The sequence below is a fragment of the Mytilus californianus genome, unplaced genomic scaffold (assembly GCF_021869535.1).
Source record: "Mytilus californianus isolate M0D057914Y unplaced genomic scaffold, xbMytCali1.0.p SCAF_3, whole genome shotgun sequence".
Taxonomy (NCBI): domain Eukaryota; kingdom Metazoa; phylum Mollusca; class Bivalvia; order Mytilida; family Mytilidae; genus Mytilus; species Mytilus californianus.
Window position 1 is genome coordinate 63,779,919 of NW_026262679.1, and position 25,601 is coordinate 63,805,519.

Consider the following 25,601-nt stretch of genomic DNA (forward strand, 5'->3'; position numbering starts at 1 on the left):
ATCAAAATGATGGGTACTGATATAAAACTTTATTCTAGGAATCCAATATTATCTATATTGTATAAAATAAACCAAACTCTAGTTCTTTTGCATTAGTTTTAACCTTTCGCAATGATTGATTCAGCTGGAAACACCATTATTCATGTCGCCACAAATATTTTTCACTGAAATATTTGCCTTTTTGGCTGTCTAATGCCCTAAATGTATTACTTAGGTTTTTCCAAAGACATTATCTATTTAGATTGGAAACTGTCTGGTTTAGTTTGTACTGTTCATAGAGTAAGGCAGTATTTGGCCTAAATAGAAGTATTTTCAGTGTTAAAGTTGTCCATCTAAGGATAAAATAGGCTCAATTGAGGCTAAATTTAGATAGAATTTATACTCTCCTGTGTAAAGAATTGTTCACATTCTTGGCAGTTCATGCAGCAAATATTTCAATAGTGCTTCATTTTGTAGTTTCTATCTTTTATTATATCAAACATATCTAATTTTTCTTTTTCTACTTTTTGGAAGGTCTAATTTTGGAATGATCAATACAGGCAACAAAGGCAACTTTATTGCAGTGTTTTTTGCATATTTAATGTTTTGAGCGTCCAACACCTTTGTCCTTATCATGTCAACACAGAATACTGGATTTTATAACAAGCTCTGAAACTTTGAACCACAATATGGCATATACTAAAGCATTTCCATGACAATGGCGGCCATTTTAGAATTTCTAAATACTGTCTGCACATCTAGGCTTACCAGGTAACATTTCCATAAAGTTTCATCTACCTGAAATCATTTTACATTTTTTTATTTTCCATAGTAACCGTGGCCATTCTGCACATTCCAAAGTCAGGTGCACGACTTCACATGGTGGTAAACATTATAGCATAGTTCCATCAAGATTGGTCCATCCAATTCTGAGAAATAGCGTGAACAAAAAGTGGGGAAGAATATAAATAAAAATAATAATAAGAAAAAAAAGAAACGTAGAATAACAATATGTCACCCCAACTCCGTTGTTGGTGTCATAATAAGAAAAAAAGAAACGTAGAATAACAATATGACACCCCAACTCCGTTGAGAGTGCCATAAAAATAAGAAAAAAAGAAACGTGGAATAACAATATGTCACCAACTCCGTTGAGGGTGCCATAATAACAAAGAAAAGGAGGAAAAGCAATATGTCACCCGACATTGTCATACGGGTGACATATTTAAGAAAAAAAGAAATGTAGAATAACAATATCCGTTGAGGGTGCCATAATAATAATAATATAAAAAAGAAACGTAGAATAACAATATGTCCCCCCAACCATAATAATAATAACTGATCAAAACCAATAAGTCTCCAAACTTTGTTTGGGAGACTTAAATATTTTCTAACATGTTATATTCCTACTAAGTACATGTGCATATGCATAATTACTATATAAGTAAGCTGGAATAGCTATGACAATTTGAAAATCTGAGGTCTATAGGAGAGGGTTCAGTTTTCCATGGTAGGGGGTTCAAAAAATTTTAAAATATTTTCTTACATACTTTATTCCTATTTAGTACTTATTAATGCATTATTACTATATAACTTAGCTGGAATAGCTATGACCCCCTCCTATAGACCTCATATTTTCAAATTGATAGCTTTTCCCACTTTGTTATATAGTAATTATGCACTACTAAGTACTTAGTAGGAATATAACATGTAAGAAAATATTTATATTAAATTTTTTTTACTCAACCATTGAAAATAGCTCCCCCACTATAGACATTCGATTTTCACATTGACATAGCTATTCCAGCTTTGTTATCAAGTAATAATGCATTAAACAGTGATCTGGAAGGATTTTTTCTCTATGGGCCCAGGGCCCCCAAAAAATAAAATCAATGGGCCATTTTTAGAATTAATGGTCCATGTTGTCAAATGAGTGGGCCATTCGTTTATAACAAAAAATAAAAAAGTGTATATTTCAGCAAAGAGGTACTAACCTGTATGATTCTAATTGATATCATGGATATTGTTCCTGTGCTTTTGTAGTTTCAGTGAATAAAAGTTAATTAAGTTCATGGAGGTTTATGTGACCAAAGGCATACAAAAGTATATATGTCTCTGATGTGACTAAGAATGACATCGTATGAGTTCATGAAATGTAACATCACTCAGAAATTAAACTTTTTATGACATAATAAAAAAACTATAAAACTGAGCAACGTATGACTAGACCAATACCACTTCAATGAACAGAATCATTATTGAGGAAATGCTGAGATTAAGAATAGACATCTGATTTGGACTGATTTTTAAAATCTGTACTAGTAATTATTGAAAAATCTATATTTGATTAAATTTCATTCTTTTGAGAGAACATGAAACTTGAACATACATGTATATTAATTATCAAATCATACAGTACAATCATAGTAGTAACATAATAAAAATTAGAAGTAACTAGATATCATTGAGATGGGAGCCATCTCTGTGGGCCCCGCTGTGAATAATGTGTGGTAAAAAATTTGTATCTTTATCATTGGACATGGGGTTGTCAACTGAAACCAAAGTTTTTGACCTTGACCTTTGACCTAAGAAGTTGTACATAAATTATGACACACCCTCTGGTGTTGGTTTATATACATGTCAAGTATAAACTTTGAAATCATAACGGTTCTCAAGATAAAGAGCGGACATGATCTTTACCATAGGACATGGAGTTGTCAACTAAAACCAAAGTTTTTGACCTTGACCTTTGACCTAGGTAGTTGTACATTAATCATGACACACCCTCTGGTGTTGGTTTATATACATGTCAAGTATTAACTTTGAAATCATAACGGTTCTTAAGATATAGAGCGGACACGATCTTTACCATAGGACATGGGGTTGTCAACTAAAACCAAAGTTTTTGACCTTGACATTTGACCTAGAAATTTGTACATAAATTATGACTCACCCTCTGGTGTTGGTTTATATACATGTCAAGTATAAACTCTGAAATCATAATGGTTCTCTAGATATAGAGCAGACACAATTTGTTACGGAGGGACGGACGGACAGACTGATCACTATAGGGTGTTCGCCATTCGGCGGGGCCCTAGTAACTGTAACTCTTTATTAATATTGGTCAAAAACAATAAACTGAGTTACTAGAACTATGACAATGGCAGACTAAAAAAAGCTGACCTAGATTTTGTGGCACAAAATTGGAGAAAGAAGAAATGAATCTTATTAAGAAAACTAAACCAATTAAATTCCAAGTTAGTTGAAATAATTTTTGGCAAGATTTGCAGTACATTTTGCTGCTATCATCATACAGTAACCAGTGCCATAACTTCTCCCAAACCGGGCTATATATACTAGAACCTTTATTTACAATGTTAATACTGGAACTGCGCCTTGTTCATGTTCATGTTCCTTTGACATTGAATTTGGGTCTTCGTCAACTGCCTTACTTTATTCCCAACCGACGTTCCATATTAGAGAACGTTTCAGGCATTTCCTCTACATTTCTTGTATTATTATTATTTTATCAAGAATAACAAAAGAGAGTAACATTTTTTGATAAGACACAACAACAATTCGCTGTAGGCATGTTTACAAAATGTACAAACGAACCAAAGACCAAAAAATTGACAAGGACAGTTAAGTGCCTTTTATGGAGACAAATACTATATTAAAAAAAGGCCTTTGGGTTTTTCAATTGAAATTATAGCAAGTTTACTTCAAAGATTATAATTTGAGAAAATTTCTCATCTGTACTAGCCAACTTTCACAGAATTAAAGTTGTTTACATTAAAAATTTAGATCATGGATGATGGTTAATTACGATTTTTCAGTAAGCAGATATACCGCACGTAGCTATCCTTAACATGAAGGAAAACGCACGAGATGACCCAAAAAATATATAGGTGGTGCTCCTGTCATTGGAGGGAACACAACACAGTTTTGTACACAAATATGGCGACACGAAACACGATCAGAAATCCATTTCTACGATATCTAAACGTTTTGATACAAAGCGAAAAATATCGTGCTCCACACTGGCGCATACATTTGCCACTCTATGCGCCATTTCTGGTCGATATGCACAATTTGTGCATGGTGCTTGATCTTCCCGATCACTGATTAAAAAGTAATTGGTAGGAATAAACATGTAAGAAAGTATTTTTAAAAATGTTTGCTCAGCCATGGAAAATTGAACCCCCTACCATGGAAAACTGAACCCCCTCCTATAGACCTCAGATTTTCAAATTGTCATAGCTATTCCAGCTATGTTATATAGTAATTATGCATTAATAAGTACTCAGTAAGAATTAAAAACATGTTAACAAATATTTATATTAAATTTTATTTACTCAGTCATGGAGAATTGCCCCCCCCCCCCCCCCCCCCCCCACTAAATAGACCTTAGATTTTCAAATTGACATAACTATTCCAGCTATGTTATCAAATGATACTGCATTAAAAAGTACTTGGTAGGAATAAAATATATTGGAAAGTATTTCTAAAAATTTGTATTCAGCCATTGAAAATTGAACCTCCTATCATGGAAAACTGACCCCCCCCTTAGACCTTATATTTTAAATTGTCATAGCTATTCCAGCTAAGTTATATAGTTATAATGCACTAATAAGTACTTGGTAGGAACAAAACATATTAGAAAATATTTTACATAAAATGCTCCGCTGGGCGCAGCTTGAAACGACCGCAGAGGTCGAACCCTTAACAGTTGGGGCAAGTATGGACACAACATTCAAGCTTGATACAGCTCTGAATTTGGATTGTGATTAGATATTTGACACAGCATAGGTTTCTGACACAGAATGAATGTGGTCAAAGAACTTAAACATTTTTAATTTACCTATTATTTGTTAAAATCAAACTAAGTTTAATTTTGGACCCTTTGGACCTTAATGTAGACCAATTTGAAAATACTCGGTTAGATTCAGCATATCAAAGAACCCCAATATTTCCATTTTTGATGAAATCAAACCATATCATTATTATTTGCTTTTATAAATAAATCAAAAATAACCAACTTAAAATGGAAAATTTTAAAGAAAAAAAAATAGAGGCTCTAAAGAGCCTGTGTCGCTCACCTTGGTCTATGTGCATATTAAACAAAGGACACAGATGGATTTATGACAAAATTGTGTTTTGGTGATGGTGATGTTTGTAGATCTTACTTTACTGAACATTCTTGCTGCTTACAATTATCTCTATCGATAATGAACTTGGCCCAGTAATTACAGTGGAAAATATTTTGTAAAAATTTACAAAAATTTACAAAATTTATGAAAATTGTAAAAAATTGACTATAAAGGGCAATAACTCCTTAAGGGGTCAATTGACAATTTTGGTCATGTTTGACTTATTTGTAGATCTTACTTTGCTGTACATTATTGCTGTTTACAGTTTATCTCTATCTATAATAATATTCAAGATAATAACCAAAAGCTGCAAAATTTTCTTAAAATTACCAATTCAGGGGCAGCAACCCAACAACGTGTTGCCTGATTGGTCTGAAAATTTCAGGGCAGATAGATCTTGACCTAATGAACAATTTTATCCTTGTCAGATTTGCTCTAAATGCTTTGGTTTCAGAGATATGAGCCAAAAACTGCATTTTACCCTATGTACTATTTTTTAGCCATGTCGACCATCTTGGTTCGCGGGCGGGGTCATCGACACATTTTTTAAACCAGATACCCTAATGATGATTGTGGACAAGTTTGGTTAAATTTGTCTTAGTAGTTTCAGAGGAGAAGATTTTTGTAAAAGATAACAAAAATTTACGAAAAATGGTTAAAAATTGACTATAAAGGGCAATAACTCCTTAAGGAGTCAACTGACCATTTTGGTCAAGTTGACTTATTAGTAGATCTTACTTTGCTGAACATTATTGCTGTTTACAGTTTATCTCTATCTACAATAATATTCAAGATAATAACCAAAAACGGCAAAATTTCCTTAAAATTACCAATTCAGGGGCAGCAACCCAACAACAGGTTGTCAGATTCATCTGAAAATTTCAGGGCAGATAGATCTTGACCTGATTAACAATTTTACCTCATGTCAGATTTGCTCTAAATGCTTTGGTTTCAGAGATATAAGCCAAAATCTACATTTTACCCCTATGTTCTATTTTAAGCCATGGTGGCCATCTTGGTTGGTTGGCCGGGTCAACGGACACATTTGTTAAACTAGATACCCCAATAATGATTGTGGCCAAGTTTGGTCAAATTTGGCCCAGTAGTTTCAGGAGAAGATTTTTGTAAAAGCTTACGGACAACGGACGCCAAGTGATGAGAAAAGCTCACGTGGCCCTTTGGGCCTGGTGAGCTAAAAAAGGAAAAAAAAAAAAAAATCCCCCCCCCCCAAATTTTACACACAAGTTATTGTCATGAAACTAGAAAAATGCTTGTTTTTTGCCCCTTTTTTGGCCCCTAATTCCTAAAATTTTGAGGACAATTACCACCAAAATCAATCCCAGCATTCCCTTTGTGATATGGAACCTTGTGGTACAATGTCAGAGAGATCCATACACTAACACACAAGTTATTGTCTGGAAGTTACAAAAATGCCTATTTTTTGGCCCCTACTTCCTTAACTGTTGGTACCATAACCCTCAAATTCAATCCCAACCTTCATTTTGTGGTATTGAACCTTATGGTAAAATTTCATAGAGATCCATTCACTTAAACTAAAGTTAGAGTGCAACAACCAATGTGTCTTTGGACGACGATGCCAACGTCATACCAATATATGAACGCAAAATTTTTTTGCGGTCGTATAAAAATTACTTGATATTTAGAAGAAAATAAAAATTTTGCAATTTTCCATATATAAAGGGGCATAACTCTAGAACGGTTAAAGTGACGCCACCAAAATTCAACTAAAGTTATTGTCCGGAAACTAAATGCGTCCTTGGACGACGCAGAGGACGACATGATAGCATTATACGACACAAAAAATTTTTTGTGGTCGTATAAAAATGTTTACTCAGCCATGAAAAATTGAACCCTCAACCATGGAAAACTGGACACCCCTATTGTCCTGAGATTTTAAAATTTTCATAGCTATTCCAGCTATGTTATACAGTTTTAATGCATTAACAAGTACTTGGTAGGAAAAAAACATGATAAAAAAATTTTTTAAACATTTTTACTCAGCCATGGAAAATTGAACCCCCTACCATAGAAAACTGAACCCCCTCCTATAGACCCCAGATTTTCAAATTGTCATAGCTATTCAAACTATGTTATATAGTAATAATGCATTTATAAGTACATGTACTTGGTAGGAATAAAACTTGATAAAAAAGATTTTTAAACATTTTTACTCATCCATGGAAAATTAAACCCCTCCCCTACCATGGAAAACTGAACCTCCTCCCATAGACCCCAGATTTTCAAATTGTCACGAATGAGTTTTTTTTTTCTAGATTTCCTTTTTTCTTCATCCTTACTTCAGTTTTCTATCTTTTCGTTTTTACTATGGTCTATTTCATTTCATCTCTCAACAAACATTGGGGGGTGTTTTGGATCCAATTAAATTAGTAAAACGCTGTGGCATGTGTTATACAAGTGTTTCAGGTCCAGCATACCTGCCAACCTCTGAAACCTTCAAAGAGGGAGATCTCCCTCTCATCTATGACAGCTGAGGGGGAGATTTTGCAAGAACAACATTTTCAAGTGAAATATATGACGTGTTTATTTATTCATCCATGAAACACATATAAGAGTTAAAAGATATACTTTGTTTCTTTAGATATGGATATATCTTACAGAAGGTGTGTTGTTTGTTTCTTTCCTATTTCATCATCTTTGACATTTGAATCCCATCAGGACAACTTTTCACCCATATACCTCTGTTATTAGAGTGCAATCATGTTGTCACAGATGGTGCATTAAGTGTGTGCATATTTATATTTCACGAAATTTGGTTCAATACATATCTTACAAATTTCAATATAAACATTGAAAAGAAGTATAGATCTTTTAAATGATTTTTAAAATATATAATTATTTTTTTTGTCTTAAGGCATACAAAATCTTTTAATTGCCATCCTTTTATGATTCTTTGTTTAATTTGTATTTAGTTTATATTGTTTTATCAATTCACATTATTTTAAGAAGGGTAACTTAAAACAGGATTAAACAGGGGAAGTAACCCGAAATTTCTTTGAAGTGTTTTTAATAACACAAAGCTTGAAGCAAAAGTCGTTAATGATCGTTAATTAGTACTATGTTTGACACCATAGCTGTCAAGTGAAGCCATTTAATTTCACATGGTCTGTGATTTACAGGTAAAAACAACCCTCATCAGTGACACAAAAACGTAATTAATGTTGACTTGTCATTCAAGGTTAAAATATCCAAAAGCGGGAGATTTTATACTCCCGCGCAGGAGGGTACCGGCAAGCGGGAGATTTCCCGAATATCGCCATTTGAGCGGGAGTCTCCCGCTCAAAACAAGAGGGTTGGCAGGTATGGGTCCAGAATATTTTGGAATATGGTATGTCCTTTTAGTTAACAATATTATGCTGCGCCTGCCTCTTGGATTTGATCTTTTCTTTTGTCAGTGCTGTTCAGAGCTTGCTGTATGATGCGGGTTTTCAACAGTATTGAAGATCATTGATGTAACTCTGGATGTCTGTTTTACGCATTTCATTGTGTTATATATTTTCTTCATGTCTTGACCTGTGTTCTTTTTCTCATTATTGTCAAAGTCCATTTTGTACTGATCGAACACAAAATTTAAAAAAAAATCTATAATCAATACATGAAATAGGTATTGTACCTATAGTATATTTTTGTATTATATATTCACGAAAAGTTTACAAAATCTGCTGTGAATAAAACTAGAGGCTCTCAAGAGCCTGTGTCGCTCACTTGATTCTACTTTGGTTTTGTAAATCATGTAAAAACAAATTAAAATCATAACAGATACCCTAATAATGATTGAGGCCAAATTTGGTTTCATATTGGCCTCGTAATTTAATCAAAAGCGGAAGACTTTTGTAAAGTTTACAGAAATTACCAATAAATTCATTGAAATTGTAGAAAATGACTTTATAAGAACAATAACTCCAACAAGATGTCAATTGACAAGTTTGCTCATGTTGACTAATGTGTAGATCTTCTTTTCTTGATATTTTTGCAGTTTACAGCAGATCTCAATCTATAAAGATACATGTATTAAGGTCTTCATCAGCACCTCATAAGGAACATTTATGCCATGTTTGGTTTCATTCCATTGAGTGCTCCTCTAGAAGAAGCATTTGTATGTATTTCCCATAGGGTCTTATGTTAAACTAAGTCCCCTGATGGCAGCCATCTTGGATGATGGTTCTGCTACAAAGTAAAAACACATGGTCAGCACCTCATTAGGAACATTCATGCCATGTTTGGTTTCATTCTATTCAGTGGTTCTCTCGAAGAAAACATTTGTATGTATTTCCCATAGGGTCCTATGTTAAACTTACTCCCCCTGCTGGCAGCCATCTTGGATGACAAATCAGCTACAAAGTAACAACACTTGGTCATCACCTCAAAAGAAACATTCATACCATGTTTGGTTTCAATCCATTAAATGGTTTTCTAGAAGAAGACATTTGTATATATTTCCCATAGGGTCCTTTGTTAAACTAAGTCCCCAGTTGGCAGCCATCTTGGTTGATTGATTGGCTACAAAGTAACAACACTTGACCAGCACCTCATTAGGAACATTTATGCCATGTTTGGTTTTATTCCATTCAGTGGTTCTCTAAAAGAAAACATTTGAATGTATTTCCTGGATGATGGATCGGCTACAAAGTTACAACACTTTGTCAGCACCTCATAAGGAACATTCATGTCATGTTTTATTTCATTCCATTCAGTGGTTCTCTAAAAGAAGACATTTGTATGTATTTCCCATAGGGTCCTATGTTAAACTAAGTCCCCATCTGGCGGCCATCTTGGATGATGGATATGTTACAAAGTAACAACACTTGGTCAGCACCTCATAAGGAACATTCATGCCATGTTTGGTTTCATTCCATTCAGTGGTTCTCTAAAAGAAGACATTTGTATATATTGTCCATTATGGTCCTATGTTAAACCATGTCCCCGGCTGGCGGCCATCTTGGAAGATGGATCGGCTACAAAGTAACAACACTTGGTCAGCACCTCATAAGGAACATTCATGCCATGTTTGGTTCCATTCCATTCAGTGGTTCTCTATAAGAAGTTCAAAATGTAACTAGAGGCTCTCAAGAGCCTGTGTCGCTCACCTGTATTTCTGTGTTCCTTATACAGGTAATATAGTCTTGTATATTCTTTGTCATGAAAAAAGTTTGAATTACAAAATTTCACACTTGGTCAAGTTTCAGGCTTAGAAAATTTACATCGCCGATGGTTTACAAATTTGGTGAGGTCTTAGGGTTAGATAAGAATCAATCATCAATCCTCTATTGTGTTATCACTTAATATTACTTGGCAAGATAATTTAAAGGAGTAACACGAAGGGTGTCACATGTGGAGCAGGATCTGCTAACCCTTCCTAAGCACCTGAGATTACTCCTGGTTTTTAATTTAAAAAAGCAAGCATACTATTGTCCAATGTAATATCCAAATAAAACCTCAAAATTCAACAGTTTATGAAAGTACATTTGAAACCTGGCTAAGCAAAGTCTATTTTATATATAAAATGAAAATAACTTAAATAAACATACCATTGATTTGATGAAGTCTGCAAGTTCATTGTCATTTATACTGTCAGTTCTATTTGCATGAGTATAAAATTTTTTCTGCAAAAAATACAATTTACTATCAAAGCATTTTCACAAAATAACACTATATAGTCACTGCTATCTTTTTTTGTTAAATTTGAAGGATCAAAAGACTTAAGGTAGCACAATACAATAGCAACTAAATTTTATCAAAATTTCATTTTCAGCTGTTTTTGTTACTTCTTAATATAACAAAACCACAGAAGAAAATATGTTTCCATATCTTGAACTGTTAATGAGTTTTGGTGATAAATTAGTTTAATAAATGGTTTTCTAGAAGAAGACATTTGTATATATTTCCCATAGGGTCCTTTGTTAAACTAAGTCCCCAGTTGGCAGCCATCTTGGTTGATTGATTGGCTACAAAGTAACAACACTTGACCAGCACCTCATTAGGAACATTTATGCCATGTTTGGTTTTATTCCATTCAGTGGTTCTCTAAAAGAAAACATTTGAATGTATTTCCTGGATGATGGATCGGCTACAAAGTTACAACACTTTGTCAGCACCTCATAAGGAACATTCATGTCATGTTTTATTTCATTCCATTCAGTGGTTCTCTAAAAGAAGACATTTGTATGTATTTCCCATAGGGTCCTATGTTAAACTAAGTCCCCATCTGGCGGCCATCTTGGATGATGGATATGTTACAAAGTAACAACACTTGGTCAGCACCTCATAAGGAACATTCATGCCATGTTTGGTTTCATTCCATTCAGTGGTTCTCTAAAAGAAGACATTTGTATATATTGTCCATTATGGTCCTATGTTAAACCATGTCCCCGGCTGGCGGCCATCTTGGAAGATGGATCGGCTACAAAGTAACAACACTTGGTCAGCACCTCATAAGGAACATTCATGCCATGTTTGGTTCCATTCCATTCAGTGGTTCTCTATAAGAAGTTCAAAATGTAACTAGAGGCTCTCAAGAGCCTGTGTCGCTCACCTGTATTTCTGTGTTCCTTATACAGGTAATATAGTCTTGTATATTCTTTGTCATGAAAAAAGTTTGAATTACAAAATTTCACACTTGGTCAAGTTTCAGGCTTAGAAAATTTACATCGCCGATGGTTTACAAATTTGGTGAGGTCTTAGGGTTAGATAAGAATCAATCATCAATCCTCTATTGTGTTATCACTTAATATTACTTGGCAAGATAATTTAAAGGAGTAACACGAAGGGTGTCACATGTGGAGCAGGATCTGCTAACCCTTCCTAAGCACCTGAGATTACTCCTGGTTTTTAATTTAAAAAAGCAAGCATACTATTGTCCAATGTAATATCCAAATAAAACCTCAAAATTCAACAGTTTATGAAAGTACATTTGAAACCTGGCTAAGCAAAGTCTATTTTATATATAAAATGAAAATAACTTAAATAAACATACCATTGATTTGATGAAGTCTGCAAGTTCATTGTCATTTATACTGTCAGTTCTATTTGCATGAGTATAAAATTTTTTCTGCAAAAAATACAATTTACTATCAAAGCATTTTCACAAAATAACACTATATAGTCACTGCTATCTTTTTTTGTTAAATTTGAAGGATCAAAAGACTTAAGGTAGCACAATACAATAGCAACTAAATTTTATCAAAATTTCATTTTCAGCTGTTTTTGTTACTTCTTAATATAACAAAACCACAGAAGAAAATATGTTTCCATATCTTGAACTGTTAATGAGTTTTGGTGATAAATTAGTTTAATAAACAAATGCATAAGTCTGACAGATACAAGATAAGAACAGCAGTACTTTGTGGTTAATCAATAGAATCATAGTTTTTTGACCACTGACCAGCTATAAAAATTACAGTTATGCAAAAAGAGGTGGATTAAGGGTTTATAGAAAAAAGAAAGATAATGAAATCCAAATAAAAATACATTTCCCGCCATTGTGTTATTGTGCTATGGTAATTTTTGTATTCCTGTTTTTCATTTTTTCTTATGTACTTTGTTTATAGAGTGTCTCTATGCTATTTTGTTTTTCTTTGTTGAAATAGTTATTTGTTTTATAGTGATTCAGATTAAAACACAATGTTGACTGCTGTTCCCCAATTTTGACATTACTGAAAAAAAAGCCTTGTGGCAAACTAGCAGCAAACATTGCTGCAACCATTTTACCATGCAAATGAAGCTTGTGGTAAGTTTGCAGCAAACATATTGGTAATTATGCAAATTAGATTTGCTGCAAACTTGCTGCAAACTTTTTACTTCAAGTTATTTTTTCTGCTGCAAGTTTGCAGCAAACTTAAACTTGCAGGAACTACAAATATACCAATTGATGTCATGTGTGTAGACACATCCAATTTTACCTCTTTTAAATTACAGATCAATATTCTCAAAAAAAGAACTTCCTTCACATATACTGTGAAAACAGCCATTGAAAGTATACTTGCAATCTTATCTGAGATTTAGTCAATATATTTAAGGAATAAACAGCTGCGCCATGTGCGCATGATACGCCCGTCGTCTTGTGTGTGAATTTTTATGCAATAAGCATAAATAGTTTCTGACATACGGCGTGACATGCGAAAACCCCCTTTTTTTTTTTTACAAAAAACTCAATATCTCTAAAATAAAATTTTGAATCAAAACCAAAAAGTATACAGATCTTGAGATTAATATAACTAAGAAGTGTGTAAAATTTTAAGCAATAATCATACATTGTTTTTGAGATACGGCGCGACATGTGAAAACCCCCCTTTAAAAAAAAAATAAATCAATATCTCAAAAAATTAAATTATGAATCAAAACCAAAAAGTATACAGATCTTAAGATTAATATAACTAAGAAGTGTGTAAAGTTTTAAGCAATAATCATAAACTGTTTTTGAGATATGGCGTGACATGTGAAAAACCCCTCCCCCTTTTTTAACAAAATACTCAATAACTCAAAAATAAAATTTTGAATCATCACCAAAAAGTATGCAGATCTTAAGGTTAATATAACTAAGAAGTGTGTAAAGTTTTAAGCAATAATCATAAACTGTTTTTGAGATATGGCGCGACATGTGAAAAATCCCTCCCCTTTTTTAACAAAATACTCAATATCTCTAAAATAAAATTTTAAATCATCACCAAAAAGTATACAGATCTTAAGATTAATATAACTAAGAAGTGTGTAAAGTTTTAAGCAATAATCATAAATTGTTTTTGAGATACGGCGCGACATGTGAAAAAAAACACACACCTGTTTTAGTTTAGTGAATTTATGAAAAACAAATATTACAGACTTGAACCAACGACAAACACTGAACTACAGGCTCCTGACTTGGGACAGGCACATAAAGAATGTGGCGGGATTAAACATGTTTGTGAGCAATCAACCCTCCCCTAACCTGGGACAGTGGTGTAACAACACAACATAAGAACAATCTATAAAAATCAGTAGAAAAAGGCTTAACTCATCTGCAGATCGATACAAAGCAGAAAAACATCAAACAAATACACAGACAAGATATGGCAGGGTAGTTGTCCATCCCTCATCCCTAACAACAAAAAAGACACTAAGCATAGATCTGAGAGTACTCACAGTTACTGACAGCCAAAGTTCAAAGCCAATAACAACTAATAAAAAAATCATGTATCTAAGACTAAAATATCAATCAGTACACATCCAACATCCAATGGATTTAGTGTAAAGACGTCATTAACAATCAGAGAAAACATGACCTTGTGCAATGCCAAAATATAGGTATCGACAGATTGTAGTACAGTCAAACCTGGGTAAACAAGACCCTGAATAAACCGGTTTCCTGTCATTTTGACCGAAAATTAAAGTCCCATTGTTTTCCTTTCAAAATCTTTGTAGAAACAACCTTTGTAAACCAGACCCTGTGTATTCCAATTTCCGGTCTAATTATGCTGTCCCAATACTCTTAATTACATTAATTATTACCTGTCAAAACTGGTTTGTTTAATTAATTTAACATGATAACAGTATTGATCGATATGTAATCAAAACAAAATTGTTTACATAAGAAGTTTTTTTTAGGATAATCAATAGCAAGGTGTTAAACCGTGAAATTCCAGTAGTGAGCTGTTTTTATTGAAACACTATTAAGTTTTTATAAAAAAAACAATTGCATACATCGTCGCCAAATATTTCTAGGATAGAACTTACAAGTTTTAAATCGTGGATAGACAATTTTACATTTTGTTTTCGAAATTCTGGGTTCCCTGTTGTATAACCCAGAAACCGATGACCCTTTTAATGGAGAAGACCCAGATGAAGACATTTCATTGTCGAATTTATGGTGATAACAATGTTTCGATCATGATAAAATTTGGTTTGATAGAATTCTTGCTTTTTAATCTGATATACCAACGTAGGAAATGAACGATGGAAGTATTATTTAAGAAGAAAATCTCGTTGAACAATTCAATCAATGCGAGGATTCTGATGCAAATGATAATAATGAATCCAAAATGAAAGTGAAGCTAACGAATCAGTGACTGCTGCTTCTGTGGACGATTTGACATACAAGGATATGTAAAGAACGTTATCATATTATTTTATTATTCCTAAAGACAATGAATATGTTGACCACAGACACAATCATGCGTAGTATTTGATGAAAGGCATGGAACACTTGTTATTTTCATGCCACAATATTTTCACATAAATCATGACATAACTTCTAATAGATTATTACGGTATTTATTTTATTGGTTTACAGTTTACAGAACTATTACATGTAAAATATCTGACATCACAAGCCAATAACTTCCTGTCAATATGATAACCTGAATAAACCAACTCACTGTCCAAACTGTCCCTTTTTCATAGTCCCAAAGCCGGCTGGTTTATAACGGTTTTACTGTACCATGAAAGTACATATGTGTATAACAATGATATTTAGTGTGGTTTTAATTTACTGATAACAATATCAATATGTATACCGATAAAAACAATATTTAAAGATTTAATTACAGTGTTGAATTGTAACCTTTTATAATAAGTTTCTTTAAAGGATTGATAAGTTTACCAAGACAGTATCTAAATTTCTGGGCTCGGTTAACAACATCACCTAAACATTTAGGATGTGCTCTTCAGTTTGAAATAAGTTTTCTACAGGTACAGTCAAACTTGCAAACCAAATCTTTGTATCTATGGAAGAATTTAGTACAGGTTTGAAGTAATTTGTGGTAACGAAATCATTGACTTAATAATTTACTAGTAATACATAGATTATGCTCATTGAAATCCAAAACATCACTATAGACATGGGCATAGTGAAGGAGTTGGGATATATATACACTGTAAGACGGTGCCAAAGGAACATCACCGTACAAAAAAAGGAAAAGAAACATAGGGAAAGCAAATCATCCCTTTTGTCGTAAATTTTTGTGTAGAGTTTCTGGTGTAACTCTGAAATATCTAAATCTAGGAAAGGACAGTTATTGCTGTTAATATTTGATTTATTTAAAATACGTTTCTTTGGGTAAATTTCAGCAGTATATTTTGAGAATTCTTGATTATGTAACGAAAAAATATCATCAAGATAATGGTTAAGTATTGTTGAATTTATCAACCAAATGGAATTTAGAATGGTCTTTACTGAGTTTGGCCATAAACTGTGATTCATAACAGTACAAGAACAAGTCTGCTATTAAAGGGGGACATTTGGTGTCCATATAATACCTACAATCTGTCGATAAACTTTATTGCCGATATGTACATAAATGTTGTCAAGGAGAAAATTTAAGGCTTTAATCATCTCATCACACCTCCAGTAAGTATATTTAGCATATTTACCTTCCTCTTTTTTTTTATTAGATTGTGTGGAAGTGTAGTTTAAAGAGTGGAAAAGTCAAAACTGTCAACCGAATCAAAAGCACGTAATTTATCTCAAACATTCAAAGAATTTTTTATACTCCAAAAATGGTTAATTCCACTATTTTCATATGTTTTATTACAAAAATTTATGATCTTTGATAGTAGTTAAGGAACTCGTTAAAAGCACTGAAAGATTAGTAGTAGAACACATACTAGTGGCCGAGATGAAACGATATTTTACGGGCTTTTTGTGTAGTTTAGGTAACCAATACATAGTGGGGACCTTCAGATGTTTAGAGGAGGCCTTATGCTGAGCTGTGGTAGTGACATGATTATTAACTATACGACTCTGTGGAGCGTACAGCCTTGAATGTAGTTGAATGTATAATTTCATTCTACTTATTCTTTTATTTATTTCTAAATTATATTCGAAATGTGATATGCGAATATCAACAATATTCATACATTTATTCAAATAGGAATCAAGTGACTTTTTGTCAGAATTCTCCCGTTTACACATTTTTAACAATAGGATGAAATAGCAGCTTTAATTACCTAACGACACTCTTTGACGTGGACAATATTTCGGTCCTTTTTTTCAGAAAGTTTATAACTTCTCAGGTCTTGAACGATGTTGAGGTCCCTTGTAATTACATGGCCATAGGGATCATATCAAAACTTCGATGTTTAACAGTCTCATGTCGAAGGAGCATTATTTTCTATACTGACGTCTAATTAAAAATTAAACTTCTACTGGGCTTTTTATACAAATAAGAAATTAAAGGTGGCTCTAATAATTGTTATCAAAATATGGAGGTATAAAGTTTTGAATGGTAGAGTCATGAAAAATCAATACCTCTATTAACGTATTTTATTTTTATAAAATACTTTTTATGATCTTCAGGTTTGTCAATTTGAGGGAACAGTCTATGGTGACAAAAAGCTGTAATAATACGTGTACACTCATATTTTGGACTGAAAAACGATATCATATCACATTCGTTATAAATATTCTGTAATTTACTAATTGGCATATTGCCCAGTTTGCATAATAATTGATGTCATAGTTTGCATGCATGCTTCATGCTTGCAATTTGAAAGTATTTCTGTGAAACAAACAGCATACTTGAGGTATGTTTGTCACAAGCTTGCCGCATGCAGACATTATAAGTTTTTAATTTTTAAATGCATAATAATGCTCAATGCATTTTCTGCAAGTAAACTGCATGCATGCATGACCAACAGAATGCTAATAAGTCACAAGATTCACTGCTTGTGGGAAGAATGCTGCACACAAAACTTTTATCTTTTGGATTGCAAAATGCTTGTGGCAAGCTAGTAGATGATAATGTAACTTTCTTCATGCATGTGCAAGCAAACTGCAAGCAAGTCAATGATTGCAGGAAGTTAGTAAATAAATATACAAAATATTTTGACTGAAATATGTACACATATAAAACTATAGTGATGCCATTTATGATATCATCAGTGTTTTGGCAGCTCTTTCTGGGCTCAATTGAAAAAAAACAGGTATGCTAACATTAAAAAAAAACCAACAAAATCCACTAACAGTAATGCTCTACATCAAAAGGATATATTTTAGTAAACTGCCTCATAATGAGACTATTCATTTGGAATATGTAACAAAGTAACAATTAAATGATTACATACATCATTTGTGTGTGTCTTATACTTGTTTAATGATAATTCCAAATTTCTAGATAAAATTAAATTGTTCCGAAGAATAGTGAGAAAAAAAATGTTTGTAACTAGAAAAAACCAATGCCCCTGACTGCGGGTTGAGGTGAATCAAAATCATCCTTCAATTTCTAAACCTCTGAAAAAGGGTAAGCTACTGACTATTTATTTCCTTTTTTGTGGAGGAGACATATTTTTTGGATTTTAACCCTTTCAACGCTATACACAGCATATGCCGCCCGCCACTGCTGTTCGCGGCATATGTCGCGATGACGATGGATTTTTCATACAGACTCGTAACCATTCGGTTTTCATTCGGGTCCTCTCTAATTTTTCCTCGTATGAATCAAGGATATACAAGGTCCCGTTTGTGCTTGAAATTGCGGGATTTTTAATGGTAAAAGCATGCAGTAGAAGAAAAATTTAAAAAAATATTTTGACAAATGCAATGGCGGAAATCGAAAAAGACGTTGTAAATATGGAAATATTTCAGCATTTCTATGGCGAAACTGACAACAAGGAAAAGTTAAAAGGTTTCCCATTATCTCAATGTGTTAATAACATTCAATTCGTGTGGGAAATATGATTTGGTAGATCTTTACGAGACGTAGAAAAAAGGGGAGGGGGGGGGGGGGGGGGGAAACGGAGGTTGACTGAAACAGAGCCACTTATTTGCGCCACGTTTACATTATACGTTGTGTATGGTGCAAATACGCTACTGAATCGAGCAACTGGTGTCTTCTTTATTATATGGCAGATAAAACAACAAAATAAATGAAGATTAAAAGATGTTTTTATTCAAAATTCAACAAAAATACAATAATTTACACCTTTTACCTGTTAATTACCTGAAAATGCAGGTAGCTTGATGAAAATTTTACTAAAATAATTGCATAACATTACATTTCATGCTCTCCTGAGCATTTTTCATGCACTAACTTTGTATGTATCTCTAATAATAAAAAAGATACAGCAGTCTGAAAAGGAATATACTGTTCTAATGAATGAACAGAAATAAAATGCAGCAGCAGCAGCCATTTTTCTAATTTTTTGTGTAGCATTGAAAGGGTTAAAAAAAAAAACTTCTCTTCTCTTCCCTTCAGAACGTTTTAATTTTTATCAACAAATTCATAGCGTACCATATTTATATTAAATGTCATCTGAAAGTGTATCCCCTAAGTAGTACAGGTTAAAATTACAGGTATAAGCTACTGGCTTCTTCCAATTTGCCCTTGATTTTGTAGAAAATAAGATTTATTTGACAAGTATTGGACACAAACAAATGATATATGTAATAATATAATTGTTAATTTGTTACCATTTCAAAACATATAGTCTCATAGTAAAGCTGTTTCATAAAAAACATATTTAGTGATGTTATACTTTAACAGAGTTCGCGAAAACTTGTTTTGACCCGTCGGTCATGGGACCGACAAACTAAGATTATTTGTCAGTCCCACAAAATTTTAGCCAGTCCTAAAAAATCTGTCAATTTTATTCTGTAATAAAAATAATAACATATTTTATCGCAAATAACTTTATAATTATTAGTTTTATTTTTCATAGCCACGGACAAATAAACAATGAATGACCAGTTCTTTTCTTCTGATTGTTCTTATTTAAAGTAATCTTCACTATCCATTTCATCATTTGAATCACTTTCTCAGTATTTGTTATCTCCATCGAAGGGTTCAATCTCCGATTGTTTGCCTGGGATGGCTACATGAACAAATTTAGCAGGCCACGTGTAGATTGGCGCTTTGGTTTCCGTAGGTTCCGTTTGTTTATAATGGGAAACCAGTACCGGAAATTAGCAGCAGGTACATCTGATGACCGATGTAAAAGCGAATTGGAATTAGTTGCGGTACAACTAATTACCGATAAAAAAGGCACTGCAACGGCCGTTTTTACATCGGTCATCAGGACCGGCACTTGCTTTCAAAATACTGGTCCGAGCCTCATTTTGACCGACAGGACCAATTTCGCGAACTCTGCTTTAATACATAGATCAATGACATGGTCCAGGCAGATTTGACAGGTTCAGCATTGTAAAACTGATCTGTTTGTAATTAATCCTTTTTGCCAACAGTAAAAAAATATAAAATATTTCCATTTGATGTAGAGCATCACTGCTAGTAGATTTTGTGTTTTGTCTAATGTAAGCCTCCGTTTTTTCAAGTGACACCAAAGAGAGCTCCCATTTCTGCCTGTTATATCTTTCCCAAACATGGCTGTCAAAACACTGATGACACATCATAAATGCCATAACTTGAGTTTTTTTAAAGTACATATCAGTCAAAATATGTTATGTACTGGTAATCAATCTACTAGTCATGCAAGCATTGAAAAAGAAAGGCGGAAGATAAAAAAAAGAAGAGTCAAACTCATTAGTCAACAAGAATGTGTCCATAGTACACGGTTGCCCCACTCGCACTATCATTTTCTATGTTCAGTGGATCCTGAAATTGGGGTCAAAACTCTAATTTGGCATTAAAATTAGAAAGTTCATATCACAGGGAACATGTGTACTAAGTTTCAAGTTGATTGGACTTCAACTTCATCAAAAACTACCTTGACCAAAAATTTTAACCTGAAAAACTTTAACATGAAGAGGGACAGACGGACGAACGGACGCACAGACCGAAAAACATAATGCCCCTAGGTGGGGCATAAAAATGAACTGACAATGCCATGGCTAAAAACAAAACAAAAACAAACCAAAAGACATAAACAACTGATTTGCTTGTAGTTTGTTTTGGAATGCATGTAGAAAGTTATATAATTATCCACAAGCTTCCAGAGAGCATTTGAAATTGAAATTTATATGCAACAATGGTAGTAGTAATTGATAAACCAGTTATCATACTTACACTATAATCTGGTAGTACTGCAGAAATGTTTGATGCAAAGTCTCGTAATTCTGATGCCAGTGAGGTCAAATTTATTTCCAGGGAATCTTGTGCAAGCTGTAAGGATGAATGTAATTGCATAAGTATGGTAATTTTGCTATGATTTTAATACCAGTAAAAAGGAACGTGAAATTTAACTTGGTTAAAGAAGTGATATAATATATATATATATATATATGTATATATATATATATATATATAAAAAGAGCCTGAATCGCTCATCTAGAATTTTTTGTGTGGGTCATGCATCAATGATTATCTTGCTGTTTGATGTATATTAATGGGTGTTTGAACATGCCATTAAAGTTTCTCTCTACCTATCATAATTTCTGCAAAAAACAAAAAAGAATTGGTAAAAATCATCTTTTAAGGGCAATAACTCTTTAATTAAAAGGCTTTAGGGACAATTTTGGTTATTTGTCTTATTTGCTGAACCATTTTGAAATGTAAAGACACTTGAAATGATAGTTGTCACAATTTTTACTGCAGAACAGAGACAATTATTTTGGCTAATAATGTCTAGATTACTGTAGATGAGACATAAATGATTAATTACGAAAAACACCTCAAACATAAAAAAGGGGTCAAGATACAGTTTCCCTGAATGCCGTTCTGTGGTGTTGATAAGGGATTCTGGTGCACAAAAAACACAATGCAAACTAGCAAAAAAATAAAAACAGTTAAAAAAAAAACCTTATGCTTAAAAAAATAAGTGGCTTCCCTTAAACTGACCTAATCACAAACTTTAACAAAATGTTGATGCCATTGCAGACATCGGAAACAGGATACCTAAGTCTCGCTTTTTGACGCCGTCAAGGCGAGACAAAAAAATCCTTCAATTGGTAAAATTTGCATTTCATGATCAATTATTCTATAGAGTTTGAAATGAATCAAACAAAGGATAATAAAGTTGGTATGGACATAGAGACAGAATGTCTGAATAAGACTTCAGGTATCATTTCAGAGAACATAGTTATTAGGGATAAGCTCATATATGCATGTCTCTTTAGTTTTTTCAACTACTGGGTCAATGCCACTGCTGATGGATGTTTCATGCCCAAGGGTATCACAGCCCATTTAGCCCCAGTAGTCAGCACTTTTGTGTTGATGTGAAATATAATTGATATGTTAGAATGGTAGCAGTCCACAGGAAAACATGACATACTACACATACACATTATTCTCCAAGACAACCAGTCTTTGCACATACTGCTATAAGCTTAGCAGATGCATATAAGCAGCAAATATCAATATTCAGTCAAGCTGAGGATTGAACCCCCAACCTCCTGTAATATTTTGATCGTGAGAATTCCAGATGAATGTATTTTCAGAGTAACACCACCATCATAAATGTTAAACATACATTGGATTTCACCCTGAAAAATAAGAGTCATGAAAGTCATTTCTAATAGATTTTTGCTAAACTTATTCTATTCATACCTTTTCTCTAAACTCTGTAAAATTTATATCTGCAGACAATTTCAAGTCGTTTAGCTGTGCAGTTAAATCAGGTGTCAAAATTTCAAGGTTTGATAGGTCAACATCTATATTATCCAACTGACTTTCAACATTTAATGTCTGAAAAAGTTAATATCTTAAAATAAAAAAAAAAAATTATGGACTTATTTCAAGCTGTTACATTTCCACATGTAACATTGAGTAATGAGCAAATTACTTATCTATCATGTAATTGCGACTCAATTCACCAAAAAATCTTAGAAGAAAAAATAGTGGTAAGTCATAAAACATTTCAGTATACCAGTACCTTAATTTTTGTTGTAAGATTTTTTTTTTAAAAGAGCCCCTGAACTATATGTTCAAATCTTAACAACATGCATGAACCTTAGTGAGCAGGCTCACATAGGTATATGCCAGACTCACATAAATGATAAAATGCCACCTTTTCCTCCATGTTGTTTCCCTCTCTAATTTTGGCTTACTTCAAACTAGGTAGGCAATAAAAAATTGACTTGAGAATGGACATGTACTACCATGGTAAAAAAAATCAAAAGATTTACGAGAGGCGAAAGATACCAAAGGGACAATCAAACTCATAAGCCGAAAAATAAACTGACAACGCCATGGCTAAAAAAGAAAAAGACCAACAAACAAACAACAGTACACAAAACACAACATAGAAAACTAAAGACTGAGCAACACGAACCCCATCAAAAACTGGGGGATCTAAGGTGCTCCGGAAGGGTAAGCAGATCCTGCTCCACATGTTGCACCCGTCATGTTGCTCATGTTAGTACAAACCCGGTAAAACGTCTAATTCAGTAGGTCACATTCGGGGAAAAGGGGACAGGATTGTAGTTACGACAATAAGAACATATCTGCTATCATCTGTAAAACAGATATTCCATAACGGTCAACCACCAGTTGGTGTCATGATAGGATATACAAGCCCTTGAATATTGATCAACTGGGAAATATATACTCAGTATGCAGGCGCTGCTGGAATGTTGCTACATAGAAATGGAAAGTTCACACAAAAACGATGTTGTTTGGGGCTTTATCTGCGGGAATAACAACATATTTGTCATGGCGGTAGGACAAATGTTTTGCAACATTTGGGTCTTTAAAGATAGACCCATTCAATTTTTTAAAATTTGTATAAATGACCTCACAGCCTTAATCCTTTCGGAAAGAGTATCTTCGTCTTTCGTCCGTTTAACCCATTGCCTGGCATAATCCTCGACTGAATCCATCAGTATTTTGAAGTAGTGTTTTCAATTGATGGATTTGGGCTCATGATATTTCGGGCCTTTGGATAACACATTTGGCAGAGACGTGTTATTGACGATGTTTAGATCACCAGTAATAACGTGGTCAGCCAGATTATATATGAATGGGGAACTAGCACAGGTGCAACCAGGAGGTTAAGACTTGAAGTCGTCAATATTGAGATCATGCAACACGTGTTTGTAATTGAAAATTTTAGGTGCAATCGCTTTGGTATAGATATAAGAATGATAGGTACAGACTGATCTTTAAAATAGGGAGGTATTTGCGAGTGAAATGATTTATGATGAAGGATATTGCACAAGTTGATGGCATCGAGACCTTTGTTGGCAAAGGAAAGTTTAAGAAAGGATCTTTTCTCATTTTCATCCTTTCCAATGCGAACTGGTTTGAAAAGTCTTTGATTTGCAATATCAGAGATGATAGCTGTAAGTTTGTATTGGTTTGAATGAGGGTTTGTAACAATGGTTTCCAAACATAAGTTGTACAGAGAATGAAGTTTTGAAAGGGGTAATGAATAAAGCTACGTGCAAATGTGATTAATACCTAACGGCTTTTGTATAAATGTATAATTACAGTATATAAAACATTAACACGTATACATATATATATTCACTGTTGAAACACATATATATGTTGCCTGTTCAAGCAGAAAATAAAAAAAAAAACAATCTCATGGACAGCACCAAAGCTTATTAACACAAAGTTGCTGAACCATGAACTAAGGAGCAGAATCTCAAAATGGTCGACAAACTGATATGTAATGATTGTAATGCAACTTTCCAGAAAATATCAAAGTAACTTATGCAGAAAACTCAACAATAAAAATTGCTAATTCATTAAAAATCACTGGACTATAACCTACTGGGACAGGGCCTCAAAATAGTTGTGAAGCTAATATGTACTGATAGTAATGCAACTTAATAGAAAATATCATTGATTTATCACAAGTAGTTCCTATCAAACTGACTTTAGTAGAAAACTCAACATTGAAAATTGCTTAATTATCAATTGAAAGTCGCTTGAGCATGACCTAGGGGGCAGGGCCTCCTCAAACTGATATGTTCTGATAGTAATACAATTTAATAGGAAATACCATTAATCTGTAACAAGTTATTCCTTTCAAACTGACTTAAAACAAGGAATTATTTGAATCTGGAATAATTTTGAATTCTGGAAAATTGATGAGAAATATATGATGAAAACTAACCCAACTAAATAGGGTTAGCCATGCGCGCATGGCTAAGGTGGGTTAGTTAGTTCATACTGAAATGATAGTGAAAGTAAAATTAACCTTAGCCATGCACGCATGGCTAACCCTATTTAGTTGGGTTAGTTTTCATCATACATTTCTAATCAATTTTCCAGAATTCAAAATTATTCCAGATTCAAATAATTCCTTGTTTTAAGCGGAAAACTTAACAATTGTCAGAAAAGCAACACCTAAGTCTCACCTTCAACAACGAAAAGGCGAGACAAAAACTGTATTGAGCTCAATAAATCTATTAAAAGCCAAGGATGAACTTATCATGGTATGCAATTCCTGCTCTACTAGCAACACCTGTAACAGTAATATACTTGACTTCAAGAAATATTGACCAAGGTGTTATATGGTATTTATTAGTTTAATAACCCCTCCTCCCCTTGTTCATTAATTCCAGATATTTATGAAATATTATACTATAATAATAGTAATTAAAATGCTATTATAAATTGA

At 33.4% G+C, this 25,601-nt stretch overlaps 1 protein-coding gene and 1 long non-coding RNA gene across 3 annotated transcripts in view; both read right to left on the reverse strand.

Moving 5' to 3' along the window:
- LOC127733190 (uncharacterized) overlaps positions 1-25,601 on the reverse strand; it is a 222,126-nt gene that overhangs the window by 43,102 nt on the left and 153,423 nt on the right. The gene's annotated exons all lie outside the window — the stretch shown is intronic.
- The window catches only part of LOC127733119 (prominin-1-like), a 226,586-nt gene that overhangs the window by 41,770 nt on the left and 159,215 nt on the right, over positions 1-25,601 (reverse strand). The window contains exons 17-19 of one of the 2 annotated variants that reach the window (XM_052242417.1): positions 22,580-22,717; positions 21,101-21,196; positions 10,697-10,771 (exon numbers count right to left, since the gene is read on the reverse strand). In XM_052242417.1, the coding sequence (XP_052098377.1) occupies positions 10,697-10,771; positions 21,101-21,196; positions 22,580-22,717 (309 nt within the window). Of the gene's footprint in view, positions 1-10,696; positions 10,772-12,141; positions 12,217-21,100; positions 21,197-22,579; positions 22,718-25,601 lie in introns of both variants that reach the window. The other variant, XM_052242418.1, reaches the window with a different exon arrangement.